The 27,245-nt window shown below is 37.2% G+C and overlaps 1 protein-coding gene across 1 annotated transcript in view; it reads right to left on the reverse strand.

Moving 5' to 3' along the window:
• Positions 1 to 27,245, reverse strand: part of b4galnt4a (beta-1,4-N-acetyl-galactosaminyl transferase 4a) — a 161,455-nt gene that overhangs the window by 63,707 nt on the left and 70,503 nt on the right. The window contains exon 3 of the mRNA XM_015338450.2: positions 12,100 to 12,198. Coding sequence (XP_015193936.2) covers positions 12,100 to 12,198 — 99 coding nt within the window. The remainder of the gene's footprint in view (positions 1 to 12,099; positions 12,199 to 27,245) is intronic.

The raw sequence follows: 27,245 nt of genomic DNA on the forward strand, positions 1-27,245 counted from the left end.
AATGAAAGAACTGTCTATAACTGTGCAAAAGCTGAAATACAATGATTCAACATTACTTGGCATAACAGCAGCTTGACAATGATGGAGTTACTGTAACTAGTGTAAAGGTAAATGTGGAGGTTTCATGGATGGGGGGGAGGGACTGTTTTCTTCATCACTTGATGATATTTTCATCAATTACAGGCTTGTACTGTAGCTTCAGCACTAATTTCCATGTGGCTGAAATAATTCCCCTTTATTGAAAGAATTCCTGATTGGCTTGAGATCTACTGTCTATATAGAACCTTTTGTCTGTTCAACTGGGTGGTTGAGACATGTTCACAATAGGGTGTCATTATCTTGTAAGGGAAAATATGTATAATTTTACCAACTCTGAGTGAAGTGTCATCTGAAGAACATGCATATCTTTAGGTTTAAACTTGATTTCCATATGTGACAGTTAAGGAGTCAAACTGAAAAAGTATAAGAAATAATCTCTTCTTTTAAAACAAAAATGCCTACAGCTTTCTGGTTTATAGATAACATCTTTATTCTCGGCAAAATATATCTGACAAGATACTTAATTAAGATCTTAAACATTTTAGTGAGAATTATTAAAGTTATTTAATAATAACTAGTAATTTCAAGTTATGGCAAATAAGCAAAGGTTGTTAAAAGCCAATTTCTAACAGGAAACGTGTTAAACATTATTGATATTGTACATTTGTTGCCATCAAATGAGCAATATACAGTATAAAAAACCTGCCTTATTGATTGGAAAAGTTTTTAAAATAAAAAATAGCAGTTTTACAATGATAGAAATGATTTGTATTATTAATTTATCTGACCAATGATTTTATCTTTAGACTCTGCAATGTTCATACTCCTAGGTATCTGGTTTCATCATAAATACAGTCATTTTTGAAAGTACAATTGGAATGGCTGCATATTTCCTGCCAATGAAGAAAAAGGGAGACTTACAATTACCAACTGAGTGTATACAGTAAATAAACAGACTTCCAGTACTCTAAGGTAAAACAGAAATGGTCCATAAGCCTTTGTGAACCTCTAGAGAATCTAAATAGCACTTAGGATATCAACAGAAAACTCTGAGATATGGTTAATGAACAGTAAAAATTGTACTGGGGAGGAATGAACGGTCAATTCTTTGAGTGTTCATTTTGCTCCCAGGACTTAATATAAATTCCCCTTGATTCAGGGTCTCTTTTCTAAAACAGATTCTTCTTAAAGAAAGATCCCTTAAAGATCACCGTAGACGAGTGGGTCCCAGTCCTGGTCCTCATCCTCGTGCCTCACATACCTGCTGGGTTTCATTCCATCCCACCTTCATCAGATAATTGAAGAAAGAAGGTGCTTCATCGGAATATTTGCATTTTGTTTTCAATCACAAGTTTGAGATTTGATTTCACTAAGAAAACACGTCAGTTAAAGTGCCAACACATTTAAGAGCTGGGAACAAACAATTCAGATTCATCTTATTATTAAGTTAGTGAAGGGTTATATTGCGCTGGTTGGAGCCAAAACCAACAGGTGTGTGAGTCACCAGGACCAGGACTGGGAACCACTGCCGTAGATAAACATAAAGTAACAAAAAAGCAAAAATGTACATACTTCACACACACAAACAAGTATGACGTGGTTGCTGTGCAAATACAGCTCAAACACTTTAGGGAAAACTGTGGCTGTCCTACATTTTAATGAAGCAGATAATAGAGAAAAAAAGTTAACTCCAAATGTAAGCGAAAAACTGAAACAGGCAATGCAGAAGAACACTCATTATGAAGATCATTTCTCCAGGGCAACTCTACTGTCAATTGCCTAATGGCATAATCAAAGTGCCGTATGGTTTAGTCATACAGTGAATTGTGCAGTTCAGAAATGCCCTTGAGTTTTAAGGTGTAATGCTGTACTGTATGCATGGTCAGCCAGTTTCCATGGAGATTCTTCTCACGCAGGCAAGCCAAAGCATAGGTGATTTGCCTGGTGTTCAGGGCCTTTCTGAAAGTCAGTGGTAAATAAAGATTAAAATACAAAAGCTTACTCCTCCCCTGCTTGTGATCATTCAAATGCACTGCCACAGCCTACCATTTCAAAACATGTGTTAACACAATATACCACTAGAGCCCTATAGGACTTGCTTTGTAGTTATGTGTGCTTATACAGGTTTAACAAAAAAGGAATACTATTCTATCAGACAAACACCATCATATCCACTAGTATTCTCAGCAAATGTGGGTCTTAATCATACAGTACATAGTAAAAAGTTCTTATTTTATGTATTTCATATTCCCAAAATTAATATTTGGAAATATGTGTAATCACATTTCCTCATTATGCATTTTTTTATTAACAAAAAATGCACTCTGTATTTCTAATGCTAGCATAACACTGAAAAAGTGAAAATTTAAGAATCTGTGTACTTAAAAGGCAGTGACAGTTTTCATGTTGTAAAATAAAACAGTAAGAAGCAGTTATTTGCGTGCTGAAAGCACTGTAGTTACAAACCAAGAAAACAGTTTTGAAGGCTTTACAGTACATAGACCAATAGACCATGCTTAGGTGCTCAGTGATGAATCCCACACCCACTGACCCTGACATGACATCCCTGTGAGGCACACACACAGAATAGGGCTCTGGAGATACTGTAGGCTGTCACACCAATTGAACTGAATTTGTTGGGGACCACATCATTCTCCAAGGATGCACCAAGGGACTTTAGAGCAGTGTCACGTAAAAATCAGCAAACAAAATAAAACAGAATAACTAAAGAATCTTTCCCTCCGATCCACAGTGCGTCCTACTGTAGCTAACAAGAAACACACAGAACCTATAAATAGCAATCAGATGTACATCCTCCCAGAGCAGCAGAGGTATGTGCAAGGCACTGCTGGGAAAATTTCTTCTTCTGATCAGGTCTGTGGTATTAAACCGAAGCAACCAAGTTGCCAAGTATGATTCGTCTTCCACAAAATCAACTCAAAGCAGGAATCCACACGGGAAAAGGCTATCTGTGCAGTCGGTCAAATCACAAAAGCTATCTATTGCTTTATAGATTTAGTACCAGTGTTACTTGGTAGAAAGTCTGCAACCTCTGACTGAGCATGAACTGTGTCATAAATGAGAATACATAATTCCATCCTTCATTCTAACCTTTTTATCCAACACAGGGTCGTGGAGGAACTGGGGCCTATCCTGGAAAGGAATGGGTGCAAAGCAGGATACACCCTGGACAGGAGGCCAGTCCATCACAGGCACACACAGATACACTCACACATTCACACACCCTGGACAGGAGGCCAGTCCATCACAGGACACACACAGACACACACACTCACACACCCTGGACAGGACGCCAGTCCATCACAGGACACACAGACACACACACTCACACACCCTGGACAGGACGCCAGTCCATCACAGGACATACAGATACACACACTCACACACCCTGGACAGGAGGCCAGTCCATCACAGGACACACACAGATACACACACTCACACACCCTGGACAGGAGGCCAGTCCATCACAGGCACACACAGATACACTCACACTCACACACCCTGGACAGGAGGCCAGTCCATCACAGGACACACACAGACACACACACTCACACACCCTGGACAGGAGGCCAGTCCATCACAGGACACACACAGACACACACACTCACACACCCTGGACAGGAGGCCAGTCCATCACAGGACACACACAGACACACACACTCACACACCCTGGAAAGGAGGCCAGTCCATCACAGGACACACAGACACACACACTCACACACCCTGGACAGGACGCCAGTCCATCACAGGACATACAGATACACACACTCACACACCCTGGACAGGAGGCCAGTCCATCACAGGACACACACAGACACACACACTCACACACCCTGGACAGGAGGCCAGTCCATCACAGGACACACACAGATACACACACTCACACACCCTGGACAGGAGGCCAGTCCATCACAGGCACACACAGACACACACACTCACACACCCTGGACAGGAGGCCAGTCCATCACAGGACACACACAGACACACACACTCACACACCCTGGACAGGAGGCTAGTCCATCACAGGCACACACAGATACACTCACACTCACACCAGGGCCAGTTTTCCCAGAAGCCAATTGACCTGCCAGTATGTCTTTGGAAAACGGAGAACTCAAAGGAAATCCAAATGAACACGGGGAGAACATACAAACTCAATGTACAGCATATAGTCCCCCAGGAATTGAATCCAGGGGCCAAGCCCTGCACCACTGTGCCACCCATTATAAATTCAACTTATTTTTTAATTACATAATATTTTATTGGAAAAAAATGTCAATCAAGTACCAGATTTTTCGGTTTCCAGATTGATGCATTATCGTATACACTCACAAATAAATGTTTCTTACTGATTTAAAATATTCTTTATACTGTACATATCGCCTATGTTTTCTAAGCCTGTGCTTTATGAATTATTATTTTTCACCTTTAATTGTAAACACACATTTTACATTCTCCATAATTTTCAATCAGATCTGACAATAAACAGGTTTCTAATGTAATATGTAATGAAAACTCAGACAGGCCGCACAAGTATGGTTCTCTTTCCCCCAGGAAAGAGAAGGTCTTCAGCTTCAGTTCTTGAGGACTGTTGGTCCATCTCTTATTCCATCTGAGCTTTTTAACATCCAATTGAACTAAGTGCTTGGCTGTTATAAATAATTGAGATTTTTTCACAGGTCAGTAATGATTGAAGATTTAAAACTTGCTAGACTGCTGCTCCAGAAAATAAAAAAAAAAATCTGTTCTTAGTAGGCAAATCTACTGTCTTATCTAAAGTCAACTGTAGTTTTTTCTTGGTTTGATCATGGAAAATAGTGTTTTAAAAATATTCAGCTTCAATTCACACTTGTATCCACTAGTCATTCTTTCAAAAGAACAGTTTTATGCTCCTCCTTTCTTCCAGGTGTTTTAGTGGTAACAGGAAGCTCACGTTGAATCTTCTATGTTTCCAGCAGATACACAGTGGGAGTACATTTGAAGAACCCTGTAGGTGAATATGAATGGTTCCACACAAGAGCTTTATGAGCTCTTGTCTTTGATTTTTGGAAGCCTTAACAAACAATACGCAAGCATTTTACAGATGTTACATGGACACCATCAGTGACTACAGCACAGGAACTAGAGGTACAACATCTGAGATATTTGTATTATATACAGTAGATCAACCTGCACTTGTTAGCATCTTTACTGCTGGATCTACATGTGTGGACTTGCTTTTGGGAAGAAATTTACCTAACCGTCAAATAGTGTTTCAACACGAAGGTTGTCAGCTGATAACTACAGTACTAGCTTTATTTTATATAGTGTATATATTTAATTAAATGTATGTTCTGACACCAAACATTCACATCAATCCTTTTTCCAAAAACTACTGTTCTACTTTATCTTTATACATCAGAATAGAAATGAGTTCTTTTACATCCTGTTGTGCCCATGCTAATATGAATAATATGGACTATAGAACTACAACATATACAGTATTATGTTTTAAAACATAAGGAATTTTATTACTGAAAGGTTTAGTGAAATAACTGCATTGCCTAAGGGTACGATAGATGTTGCATTTGTACAGCTAAATAATTCAGGGCAAGGAAACCCTAAATAACCCTAGATGACAGAAGATGCTCTTGGAGATTGAGAAGGATAAAGAATGTGCAAGATATGGGCCTAAATGTTTATCTTATTATATGGTTTTAGTGTTAAGATTATGAGATGCTTAAAGCTGCTTTTACAAGTTAATGTTAAGCTTAAAAAGTAGGTTATCTGAGTAGAGAGTAATACACACTAGGCTGTGTAGTTTGTATAGAATGTTTTGAATGCAGGTCTGTTATGGTAAAAGGGGCTCAGTGAATTTGAGACTGTCAAACTGCAAGACCACCAGTGTAATGTAATGTACTTGGCCCTAGAGAAGAGGGAACTCAAGTTATAAGGAGTATTGAGGCAAAGCCTAATTACTATGATGGATAACAAATATGTGTCACTTCAGCATCTAGAAATGCTGATTTCAGCATTCTTATTTTTTCAGTTTTCATATGGTTTCTGTACTGAGGTACACCCTGCCTCATTAACTTTAGTGTTAAGTTTGAACAACACCAAACAGTACCTCATGCACTACCAACTATAGTTTTAAAAAATGAAAAGCATTTAGATTTGTCAGTTATTTACTACACGCCTATTCAAGGTTAAAATTGTCAATTGTGTTGTTACATCTCAGCTGCCAGCAACGAGCCCTAACCCCTACAGCTGTGGTTCCCAATTCTGGCCCTGGTGACCCACACACCTCATGGCTTTTGTTCCAGCTGAGCCCTCAGTAATAAGATTAAGGTGAACTGTTTGTTCCCAGCTCTCATACATATTGGAGCTTTAACCACTGGATTTTGTAGGCGAAATCAAATTCCAAACTTATGACTAGAAATAAATTGCAAATATTTCAATTAAGCAACTTCTTAGATCAGTTAAGATGTTGATTATCTAATTAAGATGGGATGGAATGAAAGGTGATAGGTAGGTGGGTCACCAGGATGAGGGTTGTGAACAACTGCCCTACAGGATGCACCAGGAATTGTAAACGGGCCTCTTCAATTGAGACTTTACAAGCTCTGCAACCACATGCAGGACTTTAACTCTGATTGATGGAGAGGCGCATTATTATGACATCACTGCAAGCATGCAGGGACTGAGCACATCGCCTGGGGAGCTGTGGTGAAGCCACAATCTTAAAAGTTTTGGATTGTTCACACTGACATTACAAGAAAGGACCAAGTTTCCAGGCTACAATTAACAAGACAGTACACACGTACACAATAAAGGCAGATGAAAAGAAAATATAATTTAGGCCTTCAGTCTTTGCCATTCTTTTGATCAGTAATATGATAATGTATCACAGCATCAACACGTGAAAGATCATTCTATACATTGAAATTGTAGCTCTGTTACACTTTAGGTTAGGGACTACACATTTTGTATAACCTGTATAAGATTAAGAGAGCATTGATAGAGATTCAATATCCAAGTAGGAACTGGCAACGACTAAGTATGTTTTGCACTGCTACTAACAAAAGTAGAACTGTAGTCATAAATAATTGATCAATTAATATAACATCTAGGGTGAATAATTAAGGTCTCAGAATAAAATTCTGTTGACCACTCTATTTAAGTGGAAGAACATCAGACTGAAAACAGGATTTACAACTTGGCTCAATAAAGCCAAACAGGAGCCAAACCAGCGATGGGAAGTGCTGGCAATCCCTAGATAATCTTCCATGAACTCCAGCAGGATGCTGTGACCGACAATATCAAAAGCTGCACTTAAGTCCAGAAGGAGAAGATTATAAGGCGATTCAGAGTCAGAAGCCATCAGGAAATCATTAATTGTCTTAAGCAGGACTCTCTTAAGTTTTTGCTGTGGTTTTCTTTAGACCCCAATTAGAAAGAGTGAAAGACCTCATTAGCTGCAAGACGAGACTAATTTAACTACCACTGCCCAATCCAGGGTCTTTTTTAAGAGAAGACAAATTGGCAATAGATGGTAGTTATCAAGTATGTGGGAGGTCCAGGTCAGGTTATATTTAACATTGGTGAGAGACCTGCCTACAGGTATATGACCAGACTACAGGGCCTCATTGATGAGATTAGTAATTAGAAGGCAGCTTTGAGTAGAAGCAGAAAATATGGTCTAAAACATCGGTAGTACTATAGATTTCATTTTAGATGCTAGCTTCGTTTGAGTAAGTAAAACCATGACCACCAATATAATGATTGAAACTTGAATCTGTGAAAGCAGAGGTGGTTGAATCTGTCACGACTAGAAGTGGTGACTGTGATTGGTTATTAATATGTATTTTGTTGAAAAAGAATTGAATGAATGTGTTACATGCTTCAATAGAGAGGGAAAATCATACATTAACTGGTTCAAGCATTTTATTGATGCTGAATAATAGGACAGTAGGGTTAGTGTGACCTCCCTCCTAATAACAAGAAGCCCTTTAAAAATGTCCCATCAACAAGGTTATAGTGGAGTATCCAGTGGATATCCCTTTCGATTAAGGCTTTTCTCCCTGCAATTCAGAGCAATGCATCAATGATGAATTTCATGTACACTATTCCCAAACAGCATCTAATGGTATTCAATAAACAGTGAACAAAGTCATAAATCATGCTGCTAAGGAAAGTCACCTGACTGACACATAGTCCACTCTTTCTCTTCAGAAAGACCCTTCATGGAGGGCAAAGAGCTTAAAAGAAGAAAGAGATAAGATACTAATTTAAAAGCCCGGAGAAACAAAAAGCTGCCACATTATTAAACTTAGCTAGGAGAAAGAAAACCACAAGGTTTCAGACCACAAGTAAGCACTTGGATCCAATATCTCTCAGTATTCTTTCTGCACAGACTACGAATAGCCACAGAGCAATATATCTTCCCAAGAGCTTCCTTAGCTGCAATAACTCAAATACTCCCCACCAACCACCTCCATAAATAACAGGATATCTCTCTCGGAGAAAGAACAATCATTTAGTCGGTCACAAGTGCCTCTTCGACACGACAAGGAAGACACTGAGCAGGGGCTAGTGCTCAGGGATAGAGAAAGGACAACCTGTTCAGGTAGAAAAATATCTATATCTAAGGCAAGAGCTGGGAATCGTACAGCCAGGTTTGTCAATTTTACTCAATTCAAGGGAAAAAGAAAAAAAGACAAATTGTAACTTTTCCTTAGGCTGTAAAGGAAATTGCCTCAAATATTTTTGACTCGGCAGAGGTTGAGAGTCCACACAAATACAATTAAGACAGCAAAAAACAATTTTACATAAAAATTTAAGAAATTAAGGTGTAGAAAATTGGTTTAGATCTTCATCCTGTAACAATCCTGTGAGATTTTCAGTTTGATTTTCACTGTTTTATTTGAGTGCACAACATTAAAATCCAAACAAAAGCCTGATACTATTCCAAAACTAAGAATCAACATGCATCTGCCAATGTTTACAATTACTTTCAAATAATAAGGAGGAAAATGCAAGATATTGCCTTTGTAAGGAAAAGAAATGAATAAAATTCATTAAATGTAGTCGTGATTTTGTCCTATACATTAGGAAGAGAAGTGGGAAAAAAAAGGGACACCAAAGTCAAAGCCGTGTGCTTTGCCAGCTACAGAGTAGGTGTCATAGATGCTTGAAGGTGCCATAAACAACAGAGACCACATGCTGCTGTACAATCTGGCTCACCTCAATGTCCTCCCCTATGGAGGCCAGGAACCTAAAGGACTGCTCAGGTCAAATGTGATTTCAGGGAGGAGTGCTTTCTTATGAAAATCCTTCCTGTCTGTAGCTAAATTCCCCCTGTTCTATATTTCAGGAGATGAAGTATCACAGCTGTTCTACAGAACAAATATCAAATCCACATTGAGAATAAGTACATTTTCTTTGATATTGTGCTGTGTAAGATTAATGTAGCAACTTGGAATCAAAGCTTTACAGTACAAGTTAAAATTAACAAAGTAAAACAGATGTTTTTGAATAATTTCTTCAAATATATATTTTATTTTTCTAAGAGAGGCTTCGGCTCCCCTGCAATCCTATATTGGGTAATGTGGTAAGAAAATGTATGCACATGGGACAGGGTTTCATTGATTAAGTAATAATACCTAGAATCTGTCTTCAATTAGGGGTCGAGTCAATTTGAATGTAGTGAAACAGCACCAATACACGCCCACACACTTACAGTATGTATAATGTGTATAGCTCTGCTTTCACCAGGCCCAGAGCACACAGCCCCACTCCTTAGAAAATGACAAATGTTCCATCACCAAAACACTCACCATCTGCACCATTTCTGCACCATCTAAGTTTCAGGAAGGTGACAACACTTGGCAAACATGCGCAGGGTGCTGAGCCCTGTTATACATGTATACATACACTGTAGCAACCATCTTTACTTTCCAGTAATGTGCAACCTTTAATACTTGTAGTAATTTGTTGCATTTATGTAGCATATAGTATTTCATCCCAGAGAGGCTAACATAGGGGAGTGGACACAATACAGCTACCACTGAAGATCAACGAACACCTGAGAGAAGTGTGGCAGCAATTAATATAAGCATTAATTAGTGATAGAATATTAGGTTATGATGAGAATGTTATAATCTCTTTCTCTATATACACAGTACTTGTGTTTAAAACTTCAGTTGTACTGAAATTCCCAAGTGTCAGGTACAACAAAAGGAACAAATAGAACTACAATATGATAACAAAAATGAATAACAAGGATGTTAATATTTCAAATTAATTATTAAAAAATAAGTTCATGTCATTAATCTCAGTTATCTGAAAGTGTAAAATCATGGTAATGACTGACAAAAGATGTACGTTTCAAGCCAAACATGTCTCCTATACAACTTTACGCACTTTGCTCAACTATAATTACTTCACAGTAAAACTGACAATTACATGAGGGAGATCTATAGCCATAGTGTTAAAATACTCAGATATTCTCAGGTAGTACAATCATACAGTATGTAGTGTTATAGTTCTGAAAGCGATTAAATGGTGTTTGAAGCACAGGTCTGCATAATGTACAGCAATTCCTTTTGCAAAACCAAAAGCTCATTATACTAATAAGTTTTAGCCATGAGCTACTCGCCCTCAACATTAAAAAAGATCCACTAATTGATTTAAGATATTTATTTTTCAACACAAATACCCCATCTGTGTGCCTGGAAAGTCAAAGAACAATGTCAATTCCTGCATACTGTATGCTGCCACAAATAACATAACTGCTCAAAAAGGGTTATGGCACACAAAGCTGGGTACAGTGTTTTTTCTGGCAAATTGTCAGTTGATCCGACACCCGTTGTGTCAAGAACAGGGCAGAAATGTCCAGTTGCTGATGAGAGGCTAGTGAGAGTTATTACATCTGACGAAATGCCTACCGCAATACGCCTTTTACATTTGCTTTCACAAACCTCAGATGACACGAGGCTTTATTCGGTGCAAGATAACCTCTGAAATTACTTCTCCAGCACATCAAACCATAAACGGGAATTTCCTCTGTTGACTGAACAGAGAAGGTTAAGCACAGTGACTGGCCCTGGATTTCATTGATTATAATGTCGCTCCCATAAACATACAGTATCTGCAACAAGAGAAACTACATCTGATCCCACACCAGATTCACCTGTCTCTTCCCCCATCTCCATTTTCACCAAGTTCTAGGAACTACAGCACCAACATACAGTAGCAGTGCACCAGTATCTTGTCAAAAGAGTCAAAAAAGTTGCTAACCAATTAAAGGATTATTTTTATTTCTTTACTTCATCCTTTATTTTTCATCCTTTATATTTGTTCTCAGTCAGGCTACGTTAAAGCAAAGAGATCTCATGTACGCATTCAGCTCCTGCTCTTCCAAGCCACCTGTTCCCTTAATTAAAACATGCATCATTAGGAGAGACAGATCTTTGAGTCTAACTCCCCTAGGGAAATCATCTGAGTGCACAGGGAGTAAGAGACACTGTGAGCCATGGAGCCTGAACCTTTCAGCTCAGCTACAACCTCTCTGGCCACAGTTGTGAAAACCGAAATGTTTCAATGGCAAGTGAGCTAACTGAGATCACAAAATACTGTATTATAAAAACGTTCAGGTTCAACAAGTTCCTTGGTCTTGGAGTCATCCTTATACCTTATTCCGCTCACCAGCTATGACTGTAGTGTTGGGAAAAGCCTCCTCTCATATATTACATAGGCCAGAAAATCGCATTAAGAGCCATTAACATTTCAAACACTCATTCTGATTTCAAAGAAGCATGTTGGGACCAGTTATAAATATGTGAATAGGAAAATGTTTCAGGCTTGCTCTTGCATGCGATTACTTTTTGCATAATTAGGTTATAATTTTTAAAAATGTATTTGTTCATACAGTATGTAAGATGTGTTTGTATGCATTTCTGAGGACTTTCTAACTGTTCAACATGCTGAAATTGCAATACTGAATCACACATATTGGTGGACATTATCTATCAGGCCCATAGAAAAGCCTGAAAATCTTACCTCAGGTTTCCACGGCAGCTTGTTCTGTTTTTGGATGAGAAACTTCCTCAGCTCAGTAAAGTCCCTGTTCATCTCCCCATATGCATTAAGCCTGTCCTCCTGTTAGAGATTAAGGGGAAGACAAAGACAAATAGCAGTTGAATTCAGAGACCTCACACAGTAGCCCAGAAGAACAACTTTAATGTGTTACCACAACAGCAAGCAACGTGTCCAAATTTATAGTTTATTCTCTCCAGCTAAAGACAGACTCATAAAGGGAAATTTGAGAAGCCCTTAAATGGAGGAAGATTTGCACCCTGTGTAATTCTTTATAGGCTCTGAGTTTTATTTGACAATAAGACAATTCAGGTCTGCAATGCAATACTCCAATCAGTAAAGCTAGTGTGTCACCAACCTGTACAAGCCAATGTGAAGCAACCTTAACAATTTTCAACAATATGTTAGCTTTCTTCTTGTAAGCCGAGAAAGTCATGGGCATGTTAATTTCTTGTAGCTTTTAACCCCTTTACTCAAAACATCCATCATCTTTAAAAATATAATTGGGTGGAAAAATAAATAAACAGTAATGCATTTATTTGCAAAGTCATAAGTGGGTCAGTCCTGAAATGAGTATGACTGATTTAATTACCTGGACTCCTGTTATTTGTGAGGGTATCTATACACATTAACTTAAGCTTTTAACAATTGTGACCAATCAAGTACACAATTATTTGCACTACAAAATCCAGAGCCCACGCCTTTCCACAGCTAGATGTGAAATGAATGAGAGGACAGCTTGACGTCCTCAGCCACCTCAGGTGAGGGAGCTGAGGAGCTTGGGGAAACAACAGTGGCTGAGGCACCCACAGCGGGCTAGATCAGAAAGCCAAGTGAGCCACTGCCAGCTGGAAAGGTCAGACTCCTTGCATCCTTCTTCAGAAAGAGACTAACAAATATCTATTTGACAGCCACAATCGATGGCCCAAAAAATCAATTCTGGAAAACAGCCAGCACTCTGTCCCTTATTTTCTTGTATTCTTATATTATTTACTGGCTTTGATGACAGTGTGTCTTTGTTTTCCCTTTCCATCCTCAGCTCAGTGGTTTACCCTTTTGCTTTTAGATGAAAAGCTCCCTGATGGTTAAGACAATTAAAACACAACCACTTGACCTTTTCCTGATTTCAGCAGTAAACCTTTGCTTTCATCTCTTTTCATATTTAATACCCCAATGGCAGATGTGCAACCTGGGTGCACATGACTACACGTGAACAAACTGCAGATCCCTTGACACTAGACTGTGTAACCGACAAACTGTTCCCTGAAAATTATCTGTGACGCCTTTCTTGGTTATCCTTAATAAAAAATAGCTACTTGCCAAAAATATGAATCTCTAAAAATTATCCGGTAGTGTATGTGCATTAAATAGTCTGTTTCAGCAATAACATTTTTGTGGAAGGCCTAAACTTCAATGTGTTTGTTTCTGCTCAAGCTTGGTGAAAAGGTTAACTTTTAAGAAAAATTAGCCTTTGCTCTTGACATTGGAAATCGCCCACTTGTCTAAACTGAACAAGAAAGAACAGGACAATGGAAAGATGAAAGGAAATTGTCTGTAACTATTAAGGAGATTTACTTCATATTCACTTTTAGAATGTCAGCCTCTTAATACTTCTCACACAATCAAAGTATGACCTATATTGTTATATATTCCCCCAGAAATAAATATTTTGCTGTCCTTAAGCTCAAGGGTTGCATTTTAAAACCCTGAAGAGGTTAAGCATGCTGGCATGCAATTCAATGGATTGGCATCCCATCCTAGGCAGAGTACCATCTTGCAACCCCCAGCTCTTGCTCAATGTTACTCTAAGCAGTTACTCATCATGGACAGAATGTGACAATTCAATGTGAGGTTGGTGGATGCCAACATTATTCAATTTCAGCTTCAAATATACTGTATGAACGGCACAATAAATGGAATTGAAGATAGTGTACAAACAACACACAAATTTACAAATATGTGGTCAGTTTACAGTTCAAATGTCTTAGGGACCATATGACCTATTTCAATGATGTAATCAGCTGAGGTGTGTAATATCAGAACCAACTAACATAGTGAATATCAGATAATTCACAAAATATAAATCTTTTCATCACCCAACCCTCCTATACAAAATGCTTTTAATAAAAAGTGCAGGAACATACTTTCTGTCTTACGAAAATACCAGATACTAATATTTTGGTTTTTACCACAAGGAGTTTTGCCCTTTTAATCCCATTTTGAGCACAATTACATTTCTGAGTTTTCTCATGAGGTTAGGGCTGCAAGCCATATACTGATTTTATTTAAAGAACGAATATGCACTGGGAAATATCTTTTTCTATTTCCCTTGAGAAGCTGTATAGTTTGTTTTTAAAAGAATGCATTCTCTAATTTACAAAAGCTAAATGTCATTAATTTTAGAGGCCATTAAGGATATTAAACATCTGCATCAGTATTTAAAGGGAGCTTTACCGAAAAGCACTTTTATGGACCTCAAGGTGTCATAATGTAGGAATGGAAAAATGGCTGAGAAATGATCGGGACAAAACTAAATAAAATCTCTATAAATCAAAAAATGTTCCATTTTTTATTATTGTCTTAGTCCCTGGGAAGAAAAGAGGAACAGAACCACCAGTAAGAAGAAAATGTTGCAACAAAAAACATATCAGTCATTCAGAAATGAAAGCAACAGACTCCTCTATGACACCTCCTGTACTGTACATTCACACAGAACATTTGAATTAAAATCATATTACAGGCAAATGTCTGGGTTATTAACCCTTTTGGATGAATATTATTCACTGGCCAACTCTCTTAGCCTACAAGCATTTCTTGGTTGAGATGACATTTTAAGGCTGAATGTGTTGTGTACAATTCTTTTTCTCAAACAATTAACAATTACATCATGGAATATTGATCCAAAGAAAAAGGCTTTAGTCTTTGATTGTTCCATGGAAACAGCTGATTTGTTCATCAATGTAACTTAGAATTTACAACTGAGAAGAAGATACAATTCTTACAAGAAGAGCTGCAGGAGTTCAGAACAAGGGACTCGGCTTTATTTCATTAATTAAAGCCTGAAAAGTGAATGACCATTGGTAAAACTGAATCAGAATTTATCTCAAAATCTGAAGGCTGGATGAAAAATGAACAACTTCAAACAAAAGTAACCAGGACTGCATTAAAAAGCATAATAAAGCAATTAAATAAACTAAAAGGACAATCAAAGCTTTTGGTTTCAATACGATGCGTTTTTGAGACCCATAATGACTGAATCAGGGGTGTTTGAACAATTCAAGTATATGTAGTAATAATTAATTACAGTAATCCATTAACAGGTTACAGCATATGAATGAATGAATATGGCATATTGTTTCTGAAGAATAGTTTGCATTTCTACTTTTATAACAAATTATGAAGTCAAATTTAGAGCAAATTAAAAATCGGTTGTAATATCCACTAGACTGGTCATATCTAAGAAGTGGCAATCAGACAGTTGTTTCAGCATTTTACACTGCCCAAAAAAAGATTTATGTACTTAACAAATTCTGGGTTTGTTACTCTATGAAAGTGAGACATGAGAGACAAAAATAACACCAACAAACATCTGACTCTTATAATTTGACAATGGTTTTAACAAGTGTTTATAATTTATTCTGCTACTGTATGTCATATTTTAGAGGCAAAAGTTTTCATGAATTGAATTTTGTAGATGGGACTTTTGTTTTCTTGGTTTCAGCAAGAATATGGCTGGTCTTGCTGAGTGAAGCATATGAGGAAATCTTTCAACTATCTGTGCTATAAATGTCAGGTTACCTCAAATTTACAGATTCATGGTTTAAAAAACCTCATTTGGTATTCTTCTATATCACCTCAGGTATATTTTCAGGCTATTCCTTTTGTCTGTTAATTAGATTTAGTATTAAAATGTCCAGGGGTGGCAAATTCATTAGACATTGGATATAAGTACAGATTTTTCTTAAAGATGGATAGTGAGATTAATGGATAGACCATTTTAGACCAAGGTTTCTGATCAATTTTTTTGGACAATAAAGAAAGCAGATATCATGAAGAACTCAATCAACAGTGGTTCAATTATAAATAAAAATCCAATGTTTTAATTAAGAGGATTGAAGATAATGCTTTTCTTACGGCAGCATGATCTCAACTCTAAAGCATCTGATTATGAACTGTGTTAATTAAACAATTACCATCATTCAAAGTTTACACTTGTTGTTCTTGTTGCTGTTTCAAAAAAGAAAGCAGCATAATGAAGGTATAAAGTGTTTTGAAGTATATAAAAAGATGATAATTTAGAGGTTCCAATAAGCAAATTTAAACATTTCCAGATTTAAGTAAAACTGTGAGAACATTGTGAAACTTTTTTTAAAGACAAGGAAAAGGAATACTGTACATCATTACTAGTCTTCAACACCTACTGTAGTCAGCAGTGATGTTAAAAACTTTCAGTGCTGAAATACATATGCAGTATGGACTCTTCTAAATATGCAGTATGGACAAATTAGAGAATATTTTCACACAACATGAAATATCATAGTCAAATCAATACTATTAGAAGGACCTATGCTAACCATTTCAAAACAGAGATTTTACACAAGCCTATTTTCTTTTCATTCCTTCACCAGATGAACTATATAATATTTCTGCACAATATCTTGGTAGGGTGGTTTTCTACAAATAGACTTTTATTAAAATATCTGCAGGGTTTGGCAGTGTAACATACTGTATATAGAGATAAGGGAGGACATGTTTATCTTAATGAGAATCACTAAAGCTGTTCAAAATAATAGACAGGCATAGAAATAAACCCAGACCACCATATCACAATCACCTGTACTCAACCTCGCCCTCCAGCAATCCACAAATGAAGATCTTAAATTCTTTTATACACCAGGAAGCTTAAGCATTAAAAAGCAATGGGTATGATAATGCCCCCATTTACTCCTCTAAAATATTCCTACTACTTTGAGAGAGCTTGTGTCATCTCTAGCAGTATTTCTCATTAACTTCATACAAGGGGAGACATCAGCTATGCACACATCGTTCTTAACACTTGCATGGTCCTTTCACTTTCCACATGTTCATTAATGTTCCTGTGTTTGTGCCTGTGGCACTGTGCTTGAATCAAAGAGTTCTCTCTTACTTTCCTCCAATCACCTGAGCACTCTGGAAAATGAAATGAATGAATTATTACATATTTTAAAGAAACATATAATATCATCTTTAAAGTGCTTGAAACCTCATCAGGTAGAACAAGATTTTTTAACATCTTTGCTCTTTTTCCATTTCACAACCACGGCAAGAACATGAGACCTTCAAATTGACTGAAATCATACAGCATGCGCCACACAGAAATGACAGGCCACTGATGCCAACATGCACAAGTGTACAAAGCTCTTTGATCGGACTCATTAAACACTGCTGTCTCACTGTCACACTAGCAGCATGGTAAAAGATAGCAAAAGCCTTCAAATTAAAGACACCTACTCGTCATTGAAATGACTTAAGTATAGCATGTGCTCCAAATTGTTTGCCTGATATAAGAGGAAGATCACAATATAAAAGATTTACATTTGAAGATACTGTATAAACATCCATTATCTAATCAGGACAGAATAGCAGGGGAAACCAGAGCCCAACCCAAGGGGCACAAGGCGGGGTACACCCAGTAAGGGACACCATTCCAACACAGACACAGACAAACACACACTCATACCTAAGGCCAATTTTCCTAGAAGACTATTAACCTACCCATATGTCTTTGAACTGTGGGAGGACAAGGGAACAAGATATCAAAATAAATGCAGCTTGTTTAACCAGTCTGTTTATGATTTTCCTTCAGATCTTGAATTATTCTGTGAGCCCATTTTTATCTCATCACTGCACTACATTATTTTTTTATTTCAAGTTCTGAGGTTATGTTTATGCCTTTTAATTGCTTTCTTAGGTTGCATGGAAAAGAAAAAAGAACGAGCAATCGACTAAATTCTTTTCAGTGAAGACATATATTATTGTTACATTTAATAATAATGATAATAATAAATAACAAACATCTTCATAAAAACAGAAATCCAAAAGGGTTCTGGCACCAGGAAACAGATGGAAATACAAGAACACAATGCCAATGAGGTTAATTAATTCTCCTTGTTAACTACAAACAGAATCTGCTGAGAACTGATGTGGGAGATGGGGCTTATTTTTCAAATTGTTTGCTGGCAAGTGGAGCAAAACATTTGGAGTTGACAACAGTGTTTTTCATTCCTGCAACCTGTGAAATAAAGGTTAATAACCCACACAAAGTAACTAGTGTGATTTACTTTCTCCCATCATTAAACATAACAAAAATAAAGCCCATAACACTGACTAAGAAGTCATTATCTCCACATTGATGAGCAAGGGGAATTAGTTTAGTGTGTGAATGGGAACGATCCAAGACAGCTGTGCACAGCAAAGCAAAATCCGAATCTCTTGTAAAATCACTGCTTCTGTAAAGGTCCTTGACTAAAACAAGTAAGAGAATGTATACCATTCAACTGACAGAGGGAAGCTATCCTATTGAATTACAAAGGGCACCAGGAGGCTCCTGGTTGGGACACCAGTCTAACACCCGATATGCATACAGTACACAAAAGCTACCTGTATGCAGAAAGACAATTTAGGAGACAACTAACTAACCATGCCAGCATGTCTTTGGAAAGCAGGAGAAAACTCTTTAATCCTCCTGGTTACTCTTTGGGTAACACTGAGTCATTTTAAGTGGGGATGTGAAACTGCAAAGGCAGAGGGGCAAACAAAATTGGACAAGCACCAAAGAAATCACCATTCACACATTGCAACAAACGGGCAGGTTCTTAAGCACACCTTGACATCCTTTTCATTTTATTTAATGGGAGTCTTTTCAGCATTCATGAGCAATGACATGCTGAAAGCCCCAACAGAGATGAATCGGGGGTTTTATTTAATAATACATTGTAACTAATAAGCCACCAGGATTAAAACGGTCTGTGCCTCAGGGCTCCCTATGGGATTGGCTGTAACAGCTTTTCTTAATAACTGATAACCATTTTCTGACCTTATGAGAGGTAAAGCACATTTTCCAAATCATTCACTGATATCTGAGCTGCCTCTGCTTTTGAATAAAGCTAATGTGTCCTCTAATCTTTATTGATTATTTGTGTCAGATAGCAGAGAGTAGCAGTCTCTCAGACACTGGCAATGAAACTGAATCTGACTAAAACTGCAAAATTATAAAAGCTGGACAATATATCCCTAGTCACCCATATACAGTACGAGTTTATTTAATAGAGTATCAGAATCAATTCTAAATATCTAGGAAGTGTTAACATTGTAATTTTGGGACCAAAGCAATTGTGCTTTTCCTGCACAAACTTATATAACTAAAGAGGGTATTTGCATCTCTGCAGCTAACGTATTCTCTATTTCAAGAGTAAATCAAAAGAATAAGTAAATCCCAATGCCAGGAAATGATGAATGAAGCCAAAACGTTATGATGAGTGAAGCTGGTGAGGCAGCCTCTCATTAGCTAGCAACTACGTGACTGTTGTAAATTTCAAGAATAAACAAAAAATTTGGGGGATGCTCATGTCACTCAACCTCCAAAGCCAAAGTCCCCACTGAGACACCCCACACAGCTGTAAGGTGCTGTGCAGATTACTGTGGAACAGATAGGGAGTGACACAGGAATGGGCCTGTCAGAGGAGAGCATGCATGTTTGCTCCTATGTGCTGCTGCAGGGCTGGTGACAAAGAGCTAAGTTGATTAAGAATTGTCAGTTGAAAATATTGAGGGTAGAAAGTAGTTATTATAAAAGCCAGCCACTTGGAAGTTTAAACTATAATTTCTTAATTTAAAAAACCTAACAACAAGGTTCAACAAGGGATAGTTTTTTTTATTTAATAAACTTTGATATAACAATTAAAAATAAAGATACAATATTCATAGGACAATATTGAACATGCTTCAAAAGCAATTATGGTTTCATTAATTATGAAATGTTAGCTTCTTTCCTGTAAGATTGTTGAACAAGTTAAATCAACAACAAAAAAATGCATTCAAATTCCTGTGCTTCCAAAGACAGCAAGTAAACAATTAAGTATTGATCATTTCTCAGCAAAATATTTATACAAGGGATAAAATAGGAACAACTAACAAAATTATTCAGTGGGGAAATGAATTGTGCTTAACAAGAAAAAATGTGTATATTTTTTTAATTTGCTCACTTTCTGGCAAGTTCTGAAAACCTCTCCTATAGTCTCAAAGTAAAACATATAATAAAACATATAATAAAAAATAAAATATATAATAAATAATCCATGTTAACACTATAAAAACTTCATTGAAAACATGAAATATAGCTTTGGGAAAACTGATATTCCCATCTTTGAAGAAAGGTGTTACTCACCACCATGCACTAGTTTTAAAAACACTAACAAACGCATGTTTCTGGAATTCCCCAAGTTTAAAATGAGTGGGACTGAATCATTCACATTTATTATACAAATTATATACACAGCACTCAGAGATGAATTTATAATTGAACAAAAACCAACCCGTAGTCTGCAAGTCCATGCTTCTTAAAATATAAAACCCCAAAAGAATGACTATCAAACAGACACTTTTACACATGACACATTTCCAAGGAGACTACCAAAGTTTCTCAGTCACTTACTAAACTAGTGACAAACTATTCCTATACTTACAGGAATCATATTTGCGGCGACTTCTTCCATAGCCCTGCCCTGTGTAATGAATGAAAAGCCATTTGCTCAAATGGAAAGACATAGAAGCAAGAGAAAATCTCACCATCCAAGTTGTTCTGCACTCAACCAGCATTAAGCATCATCATGGCAACTAAATTTGGACTAAAGGGAGTCCTGATATCTAACTAGTGCATATTCCACACAAATTATTCATAATTCAGATTATGGAAAAATGTGCTAGGAAAGGTGTATTCCTGCTTTAACAATTGATTGTCTGAACAGAAGTTTAGACCTGGTCCTGATTACTGGACATTTCAAAACCTCTACCACAGACTAATGCTCCCAGACATTACTCTTGAAATCCTTTTCTTAATCAAAGTATTTCAATTCAAAGGAAGTTAAGACGCTCAAAAATAAGCAAATGAGGATCTACTTGATATGGTTATAAAAACAGTTTGTATTTAAGATGGAGAAGAATTTTGGAAAGTAAATATTTATTTATGATTAAGTAGAAGAGTACAGTAGAAACCTGTTATGGTGAGCCTTTTAAGATAACAAAACTGGAGCTGAATACTGCAATGATATTAATATTTCCATCAACACTGGGTGTGTGGCAAAAACTATTAAACTATTACAAATGTATGTACAGTATATACAATTTCAAAGCTTTTAAAGAGGTATGTAATTCCAGATTATGGAGAAAACAACTAGATATCGCTGAGGATAACTCAAGAAGGACAATAGTGAAAAAGTGGTCAAAGACCTTGCAGCCAGAACCACTTGTTCTATCAACGTATTGATCCACACTTGTCAATAAACACACACATTTCTCCGTCTTGGTAATTAACCTCTATAGCTCACTTCCTCCCTACACCAAAAGAAGGTCACCAAGCCGAAGGCTTATATTTTAAACCTTTTTTTAAAAAACGTTTTTTTTAAGTTATTAATTTATTCTAATTTTGGCACTTTTCCTGAAACGTTTTTTAGTTTGTCTTTATTTAGGTAAAAGCTGAATATCATGAATGCCCTGAGAGGTGGCCTCAGCAGACAAAATGCCCTTTAAATTCTTACTTACAAAACACACCTAATTTCTCCTTTTGTTTTCTCATTTCAATGGCAGGCTTTTCACTGCACGAAATCGAGATGCTAATACAATTCAAAACCTCAGACAAACTGACACAGAATACCTAGCATTCAATTACCTTTTAACAATCAATCTATTAACTGAGTGATCTGCACCTGTTCATTGGAATGTGAAATCAGGATACACAAAGGCGCATCTCATGCTTCATACCTAAATCTAATTTCACCTGGTCACACACAATGCAGGTTCACCTCGAGGTCTTTGGGCACTGAGGACACTGTTCAGTCATCGCTGGAGTGGAATGATGTGTTGTTATTAAATGACCGGTATTTGATTTATTTGTGTAGAATTAAATTCCAGATAATTAATACAAAAAATGTAAAGGAAATATAGTGGAAATATATTGTGGAAAACAGTGGATTTGGATAGATTCAATTTGTGAGAATATAATAGCAGTGATAAGTACAGCAGAACATCATCTTCTATCATGTATTGAAGGAGTGTCATGAGCAAGAACTACCGAAAAGGGCCAGGCTGTGAGAAGACATTAACCTATAACTTTTGTTGTGGTTTCATTGATCACTAATGCCTCTAGCAAGACTGATCAACTAAGGGGGAAAAAAAACTTGTTTTGCAAACAAGATTGATTGGAAAAAGAGGACAGGAATCTGCTAACAGAGTTTCAATTATCTTTAAGTCATTAACCCATCATCATGTGGCGCTACAGAATAAATTACTTCCATTTAGCAGCAAAGTCCCACCCCTGCCAAGACCCCCTAATCCTTTAACCAACCAAGTTGTTCTTTCAAGTCCTTATCACCCGTTGTAAAATGTTCTGCCAGTGTTATCTGTTGAGACATTAAAGTTCTTGAACATTGCGGAAAAACAACACTAACAAATAAAAATGTACATGTGGCAAGGATATTCAATGGAGTGATAAATGGTTTAATTCACTGATGACTCTTCAATCTGTCATTGCATGACAGTACGATTGGCATGTTTTCTTCAGTGTTTTGTTACAAACTGAAAATGTTACATAATGGAATTCCTGCATACCAGTCAAAACATATTGCAAGAAAAATCTATTCCTAACAAACACTATTCTAATGTATGTAGACTAGCTTTTTTCCCCATGTGACAGGAGTGTAGTTATCATCTTTGTCTGTAAATTGAAATGGCATCTATGGAGTCTGACTGCAGACCCCCTAACATTACTTTGCGGTCCATGGAAGTTAGCAATACTGTACTTGTTAGCCACTTGCTTCGTGTTTGAAGATAACTTTTTGATTTTTCATCTTTTACACTGTGGCTAAGCCTCCCTAGTCCACCAATTAGTAAGAACTATTACAATTTTGACAAAGTGCTTGAGTAAGAATAAAAAAAAACACCTTCATCTGTGTCAGTGTAGATGGTAAATTTAGCTTCAATTCTGAAGACGAAGCTGCTTTCAGAGTCTTTAGTTCTAGGACCACAGAATTGTGGAGTGCTTATTATTTGAACATCTAAAATAGCTGAGGCATATTGTCATAACAATTGAAAAATAACAGCAGACCTGTGGACTGGTAAAATGCACCACAGCTAAAAAGAAATCCTGAGGAAGTTCTATTGAAAATATTATATAAATAGTTCATAGTTTCACATACTTCTTTATCTATTCTTTGGTTATCCATTTGTAGCATTCCAGCAGCATGCATTTTAATTAAAATCTCATCATACGTGGGGCTTTGTAACAAATATAATATGCTTCAAAACTGCATATTAATCAATCCAAGATGAACTAAGGAACTGATGAATGAATAATTAAATGAGTAAAATGCCAGCAACCCTCCCCCATAGCATTCTCTATGCTGCAGAATCCCTGCTTGGAAACCCCTCTTTAAATTTCTCCAAATGATCTCCATCTCGTCAATAAAAAAGGCTGCTGCCGGACTGAGCTTTTAAGCTGTACAATTAAAATTAATTAAAAACATGTTAGCATCACTGTCAGTTAGGTTCTAATGGTGCATTAAATTAAGAAAATGACTGGCTGCAGGCATAAGAAGACAGAGAGAATAGCAAAAGGGCAGAGCAGCAGGCAGCCACAAATTTAAAATGCCATCCAATACCTTTCATATTTCCTACAAATGATTAAGCTGAAAAGATGCTGCACTATTTCAAATAAGATATTATGATTCTAATGCAGGGCTTAGTGTAATGTCAAATGTCCATTTGGGTTTGCCTTTCACATCTGTGACTGGACAGTTTTTTTCACCTTTTCTCAGAGGACAAGTCAACCATTGGGATTGAGGCACAGCCTGGAATTCTTAGCTACAGGGTCACTCCGAACATTGTAAGGTAGCCATTGTTCAGATTAGAATTCCTCAGGAGCTATTACCAAATCTATAACCCATTTTCCTTCTTTCTTACAAGGTTTCAGCACCCAAACTGACTTGTTGATAAAAAAAATCTTATTATAAAAACTTGACTCTCATTCTTCAGCGTGAGAAGATTTTATAACATTGAATCAACACAAAGGGCAAAAAAACAGTTGTGGGTGAGCCTCTCTCGAGTCTCCCTCATTTGGCATGTCCATTCCTCCAGTTATTTAAAAGTGCTCTCCTTCCTGGTTTGGTTAAAGATTAGGCACCTGTGAAATAAAACGACTCCCTGCCAGAAATTTAGAAAACACACATTTCATCTCAGCAGGATTCCAATGGAATTACAACCAGATATTTATCAAGGATTTCATTCCAGTCTTAAAACTGTGCCTAAATGTGCTCTATCTAAATTTATTCAGATTTTGCAGTGCACTCTTGAATAATAAAATGTATAGAATGTATAGACATATCCTCGGTTCACACAGTCAATACTTTCATTCCTTTATGATTCAACAAAACCTTTAAATATTGTACATTCTGTCATTCTGTCACATAGATTTTATTGGGTGGTCTAAAATGGTGGGAATAGAATATTTGATTTATTTGATATCGGGAACTATTATTTCTAGAGGAGCAACAAAACTATGATGAAATTCTGTTTTTAACAAATTCCAAAGTTAACAGAAGGTAAGAAGTAGCAGTGTGAAACTTAAGTCTGAGAAAACTACAAGAGAAAATGTATTTTTTCCAGACTGGATTGGCACTTCACACAATGTTGTGTTTCAGTAAAATGGTTTCCCTTTTTAATATGACATAAAGCAAGTCATTAAAAAGTATGGTAGAAAAGTCTTAAGTAATCAGATATCCAGAACAAACCATAATTTCTCACTTTCCATTTTAATGGGAGCCTTTTTGACAACTGACATACTGTAATCGAACATGGTGCTCTCTGAGCTGGACTAAATGAAATCACTGAAATATCTCCAATCAGCACCTTTTCCTCTTCCCTCCAAAACTGCTCAGGCCCAATAATTGGTTCAACAAGATTCTAAACCCAGACCTTTACTGAGCTTTCAGCGTGATTTATCAACCATTTAATAACTGCCAGTAACGTGATTATTTCTGAGACATTTCTCCAGACAGGGGCTCACTTATTTTTTCTTCCTGAGTAAATAAATTGAGTTTCCTGAACTACCTCTTCTCCGTGGCTTCACAAGGCGATAGGACGTACAGTACAGTACAGTACATCTCAGATGAGTAATCTAACTCAGGAAGCAGAGAACGCCTGTGCCGAGGCCTCTTTAACCCGATCAGATTGTGACAAAAGATCCCGCCCAGTGGAGTTTCTGCAAAGGAGCCACCATATTCCAGTAGCTTCAACCCATTTGTGCTCCACTCCCTCGCTGACAAAGACACGGCGCACCAAACAGAGGGGCAAGGAAGAGTGGATGGTGCTCATGGCCGGTTCCCACTGCACTGCCCTGGCACTCCTGCAGAGTCGCTACAATAGGGAGTGCAGCACTACAGAACTACATACAGGACGAGAACAACGGAGCAAGAAAAATGACAACCGTGTTTTTCCTTTTCACTGCGCTGGTGAGCTTGTTGTGGCCACCTATCGTTCTGTAGGCTCCAGACCGGGAGCCACGACACGACGCCTTTACCTCCATTGAAAATGTTCAAAATGTTGTTCCCCTTAAACAGTCTGTAACAAAAAAAAAAGGCCATAGAAAAAAATCTCAGATAAATAAATAACCAAAGCCTAGTTTGTTTGTTTTTTCCATCTACCTGTGGTACTACTTTTTATATTTATATACAGTATTCCTCCCTCTTTTGCTTCCACTGTTGGCTGAAAACCTAGGCCCTTGTTCCTCAAGCATTTCTCTTCCACTGTAATTTTAACACATTGATCCGCCTTAGAAACAGAGCCTTAGGGGGTATTTATAACGTGTGGCCTGTCATTGTGAAGCTGAAATATGAAATTCCATCAGCTCACCCCTCACAGGCTGCTCCTACTGCCTCGGTGTCACTCCTGCTGCCGTGGCAACCAGCACCTGCTTCTTTTTTTTTCTTTTCCTGTCTTTTGTATTTGGTTGCATCCTGAGAGCATGACAATTTAACCTGTCAGTGGATCGACGTTTTTTTTTTAAAGTGCAGAAGGATGCTCATGTTTATTAATTATTTTCAAGATGTGGTTTTGAGCATCCTGTCAAGCATACTGTATTTTGGTGTTATTTCACACTCACACAGAGAGAATAAAGCACAAGAGAGAAAATGAACAACAGATTGTACAACCAGGTATTCTAAATATGTTCAGTGGCTAATAACCTGCTTACAAAATTACTTTATAAGAAATATACTTTGTTTCCTCCTGTTGCTTTAAAGACTTGAATAAGTAATTATACAGTATATAACAGGAAAATATTCTTACAAATTGTCTTACAAATGTATTAGTAACAATCAAAGCTCTGAAGTATGACAAGAAATAGTATACAGAACAGCAATAAAGATGTTTTCATGGCATTTCATTCATATTTTTCTATGTGAGGTAATATGAAAGGTCTTATTTTATATCAATTAAAGCAAATAGGGGATAGCCACCACAATCCCCTGTGCAGCACAGGTGCAAATATTATATAATAAGGTTGAAATACCCCCCTGCCTTTTTTACTTTTTGGCAGTGTACTGTATATACAGATACAGTATATACAGTTCCTCAATCAGGTAAATGGTTTACTTTGGGCAGAAGTAGTTGAGTTAGAATGGAGATTGCTGACAGTTTCTTTTCTGAAAAGCTATGCTTATTTAACATCATCACTCATGGTGTCTATCTGCAAGGGCATTACCTGAGATTACCAACCACTGTTTGGCATTAAGAAGCTTATTTTCACTTGTTCTACAGAGCTGGCACAGTCCCTGAAGACCGCAATCCCACATTGCCTCCAG

Source organism: Lepisosteus oculatus, chromosome 21, assembly GCF_040954835.1.
Source record: "Lepisosteus oculatus isolate fLepOcu1 chromosome 21, fLepOcu1.hap2, whole genome shotgun sequence".
In the NCBI taxonomy this organism is placed as follows: Eukaryota; Metazoa; Chordata; class Actinopteri; order Semionotiformes; family Lepisosteidae; genus Lepisosteus; species Lepisosteus oculatus.